Source organism: Macrotis lagotis, chromosome 7 (genome assembly GCF_037893015.1).
Source record: "Macrotis lagotis isolate mMagLag1 chromosome 7, bilby.v1.9.chrom.fasta, whole genome shotgun sequence".
Taxonomy (NCBI): Eukaryota; Metazoa; Chordata; class Mammalia; order Peramelemorphia; family Peramelidae; genus Macrotis; species Macrotis lagotis.
The window spans coordinates 40303880-40313172 of NC_133664.1; the positions used below are offsets into that span (position 1 = coordinate 40303880).

Genomic DNA, 9293 nt, shown 5'->3' on the forward strand with positions numbered 1-9293 from the left:
GGCCCTGGAGATTTTTTCTTAGGGAGTTCAGTGATGGTTTGTTGAATTTCTTTTTCTGAGATAAGGTTATCTAGGTATTTAGTTTCCTCTTCATTTAACCTGGGTAACATATTTATGAGAATCTTTCTCCCAGGTGGGGAGTTTTTCAGCCAGTTTCATCTTATTGGATAGCAGTTCCCCCCCCCCCTTTTTACCTTTTCATGTATCTTTTGAGTCTCCTGTTTGAAGTACAAATTTTCTATTTAGCTTTGGTCTTTTCAACAGGAAAAGTTGGAAGTCTCCTATTTCATTAAATGCCCATCTTTTCCCCTGGAAGAGAAGGCTCAGTTTTGCCAGACAGTGAATTCTTGGCTGCATTCCAAACTCCCTTACTCTTCAGAATAATGTATTCCAGGCCCTTCAATGCCTTAATGTTGATGCAGCCATGTCTTATGTAATCCTTACTGTGGCTCCTTGGTATTTAAATTGTTTTCTTCTAGCTGCTTGCAGGATTTTCTCTTTTTATCTGATAGTTCTGGAATTTGGCTACAATATTCCTTGGTGTTTTGATTTTGGGATCCCTTTCAGGAAGCGATCGATGTTTTCTTTCAATAACTATTTTGTCCTCTGGTTCCATGAAATCAGGGAAATTTTCCTTCACTGTATCCTGAAATATTAATTCAGGCTATTTTTATCTTCAATGTTTTCAGCAAACCCAGTGATTCTTAAATTATCTCTCCTGGATCTATTCTCTAGGTCACTTGTTTTACTAATGACGTATTTTATATTTTCTTCTATTTTTTGATGTTTTTGGTTTTGTTCAACAGATTTTTGTTGCCTTATGAAGTAATTAGTTTCCACAGATTCCATACTATTTTTTAGAGAAGAATTTTCTTCATTTACCTTTTGCAACTCCTTTTCCAATTGGTCAATTCTAATTTTGGAGTTTTCCATTTGCCCAATTGTGGTTTTGAGAAAATTATTTTCTTCTTGCACTTGTCTGATTGTATTTTCCAAGGATTGGAAAGCTGTTAATTTTCTCTTATGTTTCTTTTCCCAGTTTTTCCAATTGATTTTTAAACTCCCTCCTGATTGCTTCTAAGAAGTCTTTTTGGGCTTTAGACCAATTCATATTTTCCTCAGAAGTTCTAGATTTCTCTGAGTTAGAATCTTTGTCTTTGAGGTAGCTTTCAATGGACCCCACCCCTTCTGCTGGCTTTTCTTCATTTTCCTAGGATCTTGTGTTGGGGGAGGGGCTGGTTCACAAACCTTTGGTGTTGAAATCCCTAGAGGTTTTGCTCACTTTTAGTAGGTTTAGTAACTCCAAGTGGGTTGGCCATTAAGGGGTACTGGTTGCTTTCTCTGGAATGTCTGTGACCTTGATCAGTGGCCCTCTCCCTAGGCATGGGGCGGGGCAACAATATTCTGGTTATCCTTGAACAATGTGGGCTGGGTCCTTGGGCTAGGTAGTTAATCTCCTTAATCCTCACTCATTAGTAAGGGAGTTCTGCTGCCCACACCTGGGGGGGGAGGAGGATTGTTACTGTTTTTGTTTTGGTTAGAGTCACTTTCTCCCACAGGGATGGGGGGGGGACTAACTGGAAACATGGGGATTCCACTGAAAATATAGAGCTAACCATCCTGGTCTTCTAGTCCAGCCAAGATGACCAGATCAATGTCTAGCTGCACTCTGGAACTCTCCTGCCTGCTGTACTGGAACTCTTTCACCTGCTGCTCATACAGTCAAAGCTTCCACTACTGTTCTCAAATTAGTTCCTGCCCCTGCTCTGGCTCTCTGATCTCTGCTTCAGGCTCATCCAAACTCCCCTGAGATAGACCTTGTTAGTAGATGTTCCCCTAGGTTTTTTGGGGGGCTGGGGGGTTGTGGATCCAACTTCTATAAAGAGGCTCGATTCATATTAGTTCTGAGGGAAAGCCAGGAGACCTTAGGACAGTGCCTGACTTCTCTCTGCCATCCTGGCCAGAAAGCTCCACACTCATGCAAAGTTGAGGGAGATGTGAAATAGTTTTATTATTGTGGATAAATATTTGGAATTATACTAGAAAGGTCACTAAATTGTAATTACACTTTGACAGTAGATGCCTCTACTTGGCATATATCCTTTGGATAGCTGTGATAGAAGGAAAGGCATATATAAAAATATTTCTAGCAGCACTTTTTTTTTTTTAAGGAAGAAAAGAATAGAACCCAAAGTGGGAGCTCATGGATTGGAGATTGACTGAACAAATTATGGTATATTAATATAATGGAATATTACTGCACCACAAGAAACAACTAATATAAAGAACTCAGAAAAACCTAGGAAGATCTATATCAATTGATTTAAAACCAATTTCCACACTGGGCACAAGAATATAAAGGAAAAATACCAGGAAAGGCTAAAAGAATTCTGACCACTGCAGTAAACAATAATAATATGAGAGATGAAGTATGCTTTCTTCCTCTCTATAGCGAGGCAATGGATCATGGGTCTAGAAAGAAGCAATATGATCAGACCTGACCCATAGGTTTTGCTTTACTTACCTGTACTTCTTTGTATCAAGAGAGAATTTGACTAAGGAGTCATTAGGAAGTAACATTGATGTTAAAAAAAAATCAACAAAATATTAAAAAGAAAAGAAAAATAATCACTTGAATCACCTAACATTTTAGGAAATATTTTTTCCACTTAGTGGCAGCTAAAGTTAACTCATTTTTTTGGTCTTTATAATAAACAATATAGTACAATAGTACAATAACATTGTGTATTAATTTACCTGTACATGCTCCATCACATAAAATTCAGTTCCAATCACAGAGGTATCATTGCAGTACAGTAAAGGCTTAGGGACCGGAAATCCATTAGAAAACAAGGCTTTCTGGACATGGAATTCTCTATCAATCTAAATAGAATAATAGATAATTCAGCAATCAAAATCAAGTGCTCCTTGTAACTGTTGTTGTTCCATTGTTCTCAAAAAAAGACCATAACATCAGGAAGGTGATGCCAGAACACAAAAGTGAACTGGACTTAAGTAATGGAAAGCTATACAAAGTCACCAGCCTCACTTTCTTCTCTAGAGTCATCGGGGTCCAGTGGTCAGATATGGATCAAGACAACCGAAGGGGGCCCAGGATATAGTGGGAGATCTTGGCTTTTTAAAGTTAGGTCTATCCCTAGTCACAGGTTGATTGCTGCTGATGTGTAGTGCAACATTCTTTTCATAACCGAAGCATATACCACAATATTTGTATACCCTAGCCTCTGAACCACGAGGCAGTGTGGTGTAGTGAGGGGAGGAAGAAGGGGGAGGGAGAGAGAGAGAGAGAGCAAGTTCCTAGATTTGTTGTTAGAAGACTTTGATGACTTTGTGATCTTAGGCAAATTCTCATCACTACTGGGAACCTAAGTTTGCTCATTTGTAAAATGAAAGCTAGCATTGGATGATCATGAAGGTCCTTTACAGTGTAAATTCATTTAAAATATAATCTTGTTTTAATTTTTCTGCTATTAAGAGAGAATATTTATGGGACAATATTGGTAAATATTATTTATAACAATAAAATAAATTTTTCAAGAATATTCCAGTATTAAATTTTCTTTCCAAAAGTAATATCAGTTCCCAAATTACTAAAACTCCTATAAATTATGAAATTGACTCTTAATTAGATACATAGTAGAATCCTATTTTAATAAATACCTACATAATGTCTCAGTCAATTTAAATCAGTTGCAGGGACAGGGAGTGGGGAGGTACCAAGGAAAGATGTCCAAACCTGTGATCTCATCAGTACAGGAAATTCTATGTAGAGATTCCCTTTATCAACATAGATCAACAACGCCTGTGAAATTTATATTCTTGACAAACTGACAGAGAGATTATGAGACAATTAATATCCCATAGTTAGGCTATGTTGAGACAAAATTTATACTTTGGTGTTTCTGATTGCCAGGCCAACTGCCTCTCCACTATAGTAATCTGCTTCTCCCAGCCAATATAAAAAATATGATTTCCACATCCAGAGTATCCTCCCTCAGGGGTCTGTGAGAGTAAGCTCTCTTGGTTTCTACAAGGTCACACTTTCCCTGCTTTTCCTTTTACCTCAGGAACCATCCTGAAAGTCTCCTTTCTACATCTTCTTCTCCATCCCTCTAAATGATGATATTTCCTTGGGCTGTTTCTGACACTAAACTAGGTCTGTGACCGAGGACAAATCACTTAATCCTCTGACCATCATCTGCAAAATGGGCTTTAATATATCCATGAGAAAGCTTTAAATGTCACACTATTTACATACCAGCTCTTTACCTCCAGTCTCAACTTTCTTCCAAGTTCTAGATCTAATTTCCCCCTTCCTATTATATATTTCCATCTCTATGTCTCCCAAAAACCTTAGTCAGCAAGTGGGGAACCTGCTCTGCCTCCTGACTTCAACATTCTTATTAATAACAGTTCTGGTCAATTATTAATATAAAGGTACTAATCAATGAACAATTATGAATATTAATTAGTAGGATACTAATTCACAGTTCACACCACTTCATAGTTTACAGAGTTCTGTCCTCACTAATCCTATGAAACAGTAGCAGTATTATTCCCTCCAGAGCCCTGGGCCACATGACTAGAGCTGGAACCAGAGTTGAGATCAGTTTCCAAGTTAAATCCTCATTATTTCTAGGCCTTACGTAACTATTTCTTCCTTAATCCTTTTTGACTCCTCTTCATTTCACATGAAATCTGTTCCTTTTCTTCCACAGCCATTGTCATCAGTGCCCTCACTAGACCCTTATTATCTGTTGCCTAGACTATTATGCTAGTCTCCTATGATGGTACCTCTTACCCGTCTGTCCAAATTACAAACAAATGATAGAATAATTTGTGAGAGCATGACTCAAACCCTCTGTCCCAAAAAGCTTCAATGACTTCTTATTAAATCAATTTGGATCTTTTAAACCCAGCTTCCAAGGCCATCTGTGATGTGGCTACCATCTTTCTTCCAAACCTTCCCATGTACACCCTACACCAGAGCTAAACTGGGTTCCTGTCTGCTTCAAGAGCATTCCCCCTTCTCTCAAGATCTGGATAAATTAGTCTTCTTTGAGAGTCCCACTCAAATTCCACTCTCTAAAAACATACTGTTTCTCAGGAACAGAAGAAATGTCTTTCTCCTCTGACCTCCCTTGACATTTTGTATGTTATATGTAGAAAATAAATATGAATAGATAATGCAAGGGAGTTTGGGAAGGTGAGCACTACCAGTTGGGGAAAGATAAGAAAGGCTAGAGTAGTGCTTGAACTTTGACCTGAGGAAAGAAAATTCTGAGATGCAGAACATGGTCAGATAGGGGCTAAGGAAACTCATTTTGGCAGTAGTGTGTGGAATGAACTGGAGTGGCAAGAGACGAGATGGGAGACTAATTACACAGCTCTTTCAATAACTGAGGAAAGAGGTGAGGAGGGCCTGAACTCAGACAGTAGCTTTGTGAGGAGAGTGAAGGGTGCAGATATAAAGGAAAATCTGGTGACTGATCAGATTAGCTGGGGCAAAGGAGAATTTTGACCCAAGATAATTTGTTTTCAGTAAAGAACACTGGATTAGAAAGTCAGGAAATCTGGGTTTTAGACCAATCCCTGTGTCCTAGAGGACGTGGCCCTTCTGCCCTGGGGCACACCCCCTCCCATACTGCCCTGATTAGTGAGGGTCCTATCAGTCCCACTATATATATAAGCCAGCTCATTTTATCTTCTAGACTACAGACTAGCTGAGAGCAAGAATTCTACATTTTAGTGCTCCAAACAATGCTTAGCACAGTGTTTCATTCACAGTAAGAATACAAAAAATGTTTTGAACAAGTGAATGGCTGAACAGGTCCTTTCAAAAGTCTTTGACAATTTAATAGTCAAGATCTTTATACAGATGTTGTTATTTAGTAAAATCTTTAAATGTCATTTCTGCATTTAAATGTCTATGTTTTTTAAGGAACTTTCACATTCATTGTTCCATTTTCTCCTCTTGAAAACTTGGCGTATCATTTTCGCAAAGTAATTTTTTAAAAACCATTATAATTAGCTATATGTCCAGTACCTGAATAACTATAAAGTCTTTGTCAAAGCATATGCTTTGTTGCTAATAAATTGGATGAATACCCTATTTAGGAATTTCTTTTCATTTTTATCTTCCATTGGATAGTACAACATAAAGTCCCAGAATAACACATATATTTTACTCCTTCAACTTCAATTCAGTAGATCTGGACTAATGGATATAGAATTTCCCTCTATCATTTCAGATTGAGACTCCTCCCTACAACTGCATTCTAAGTGACTGTTTTGCATGAGAAATTAAATACATTTTTATTGGCTTTGCTTAAATTTTAAACAAATCATTAAATTTTTTTTTCATGAGTTTAAAATTTTCTATTCTTTACTAATACATTTATCACTCTATTTGTCATACCTTGTGTGCTTTAGGAAGAAGAGAACCAGGTGGTTTTTTTCTGAGTACATAAGCTTGACTTCCCTTCTGAAGGTAAAAGGTTGGATTTGATTGTCCTGATCTAGATAAGAGAAATGATCAGTTACAAAGATGATCTTGTCTTTTTTGTCATTAAAGCTCTGTAGCTTTGATGTCAATACAAAGGGTTCATTTAGCATTGTGGAGGGAAAAGCTCCAGGAGCATGGGGGTTTCATGCCACCATCTTGACTCCACCCCAGAAGTCTGGTTGGGCTTTATTTCTTTTTTCTTTCTTTCTTTCTTTTTTTTTTTTAGGTTTTTTGCAAGGCAAATGGGGTTAAGTGGCTTGCCCAAGGCCACACAGCTAGCTAATTATTAAGTGTCTGAGGCCAGATTTGAACCCAGGTACTTCTGACTCCAGGGCTGGTTCTCTATTCACTGTATCACCTAGCTGCCCCTACACCATGTAATTGGGACAAATGCTATTAAGATTTAAAAAATCTTGCCCTGTCAAGCCTTGGATTACTCCCATCATTACTTTCTTCACTCCTACTCCCATGCTTCAGAATGAAGATGGGGAAAATCCCAGAACTGTGCTACTACTACTAAATTTCCCATTCAAGTCTATACAGAACCCCCTGAAATCTATTCACAGACTCCTGTAGGGGGTCCAAGGACCTCAGATTAAGAACCTCTATTTTAGAGACTGAATGAACTTCTTCAGGATAAGATTGTTCTTTATTTTCTATTTGGAACTAAACTCTCACTTTATTCCCAGCTGAAGAGTTTAATTGCTTTTGTGTGTCCTTTGGTATTTTTAATCTGTATATATCTTTCTAATTTCTGTTTCTTGTTTTTTTAGATAAATGAGTTAACTAGTCACTTGAAATATGCAATGGTCTTTTTTGTGAAAATGAAAGCTAAGGGTTACCCTCCTTCTAGAAAGTGAAAAACACAGGGCAACTAGGTGGCACAGTGTACAGAGCACTGGCCCTGGAACAGGAGGACCTGAGCTCACATCTGTCCTCAGACACTTAATCATTGCCTAGCTGTGTGGCCTTGGGCAAACCACTTTACCCCATTACCCCATTGCCTTGCAAAAGCCTAAAAAAAAAAAAATTAAAAATAAGAAAAAGTGAAAAAAAAGAACCTTTACAATTCAACTCAAAAATTTCCTTCTCGTCCAAAGATATTTGACATCTGGAAGATATTTTTCCTTCTAATTGGATAGTTTTCTTGGAAACTGGAGGATAGACTGGCTGGTCTCACATACCTGGACTTTGCCTGCTGTTACTGCCAGCTAGCATGATGAAAGTTCAGGAATAAACCTTGGCTTGCCACTGCTCCATAAAGTTAGGTAAGTCTCGGATTATATTTATTCATGCCAACTAGGAACTGTGTATAGAGGTGACCAGCATTCCTTCTGCACAGAAAAGGTTTACAATGGATCCCGCCTCCCTAATGTCTCAAACGCAGGCTACCCCCTTTGCCACGCATAGGAATAACTAGTTTACATGAATAAATCTGTTTTGTCATCAGAGTAGTAGCGGGAAGAATTGGCATAATATGCATCAAGTCATAATATTTACTTATTATTCAAAACATAATATGAATTAAACATAGATCCTGAGGTAAGTAAAGATTTGTGCAATTCTCTCGCACAAAACTTTGGGTAGGATTTCCTTATTTTCCAGGATAATTTTAGTCCGAACTATTTTTAGCACTTGTACAATATTTGTGTCGGCAGGCTCCTTCCAAATCACTGTATCCAATTCTCAATTTTATACAGTTCAAGTCTGTAAGTAGCAGAAGTCAGACTTTTGTCTGGGTCTTATTTTTTTTTAGGTTTTTGCAAGGCAGTGGGGTCGAGTGTCTTGCCCAAGGCCACGCAGCCGGGTCATTATCAAGCGCCCGAGTGCTCCTGCCGGGGCCGGGCCGGGCCGGGCCCCCTAAAGCTTCCATTTCTGCCCAAACGCTCTCGTTCAGGGTTATGAATCTCAGCGTCGCGGCGTGCGGGGCAAGGTCCGCTTTTCTCCGGCGGGGGGGGGGCGCGCCCGGGGCCCCCGGGGGCCGAGCCGGCGGGGTCAGCCCCCCGGGGCGGCTCGAGCTCCCGCGCACCCCGACTTCGCAGCCCCCGGGGGCCTCTTCTCCAAGGAAGCCTCGCGCTTTGCGGCCCCGCTCCGCGGCGGGGGGGGGGGGGCCGAGCCCCTCCGTTACCTGTACTGGGCGACCCTCAGGGCCCCCGCGGGCGCGGCGCGGAAGCCGGGCAAGCTGCGGCGCAGGTAGTCCTCCAGGGCCGCCCGGTCGAGCCTGTGCTGCGGCAGGACTTCGCCCGCGTCGGGCTCGCCAGGCCCTTGGGGCGCCATGTCCGCGCGGCTGGGGAGCGGAGTGGCCCGAGGGCGGGGCGGGGCCGCCGGGGGCGTGGCGGGGGCCGCTGGGGCGTGGCGGGGCCGCGGGGGGCATGACCGGGGCGTGACCGGGGCCGCGGGGGCGTGGCAGGGGCGTGGCGGGCGTGACCGGGGCCGCTGGGGGCATGACCGGGGCGTGACCGGGGCCGCGGGGGCGTGGCGGACGCTGGGGGCGTGGCGGACGCTGGGGGCGTGGCGGAGGGCGTGACGGGCGCTGGGGCGTGGCGGGCGTGACCGGGGCCGCTGGGGCGTGGCGGGGCCGCTGGGGGCATGACCGGGGCGTGACCGGGGCCGCGGGGGCGTGGCGGGCGTGACCGGGGCCGCGGGGGCGTGGCGGACGCTGGGGGCGTGGCGGGGGCCTCCACGAGGCAGCGCAGGGCCGCGCCCCCGGGGCGGGGCTCGTCCTCTCGTGCCCGCCATTGGCTCCCATCGCGTTGCCTAGCCACGG

The 9293-nt window shown here is 42.4% G+C and overlaps 1 protein-coding gene across 1 annotated transcript in view; it reads right to left on the reverse strand.

Moving 5' to 3' along the window:
• Positions 1–8840, reverse strand: part of ACAD11 (acyl-CoA dehydrogenase family member 11) — a 92189-nt gene extending 83349 nt beyond the window's left edge. The window contains exons 1-3 of the mRNA XM_074195819.1: positions 8655–8840; positions 6440–6539; positions 2758–2883 (exon numbers count right to left, since the gene is read on the reverse strand). Coding sequence (XP_074051920.1) covers positions 2758–2883; positions 6440–6539; positions 8655–8803 — 375 coding nt within the window. The 5' untranslated portion in view covers positions 8804–8840. The remainder of the gene's footprint in view (positions 1–2757; positions 2884–6439; positions 6540–8654) is intronic.
• Between the last annotated feature and the right edge of the window lie 453 nt (positions 8841–9293).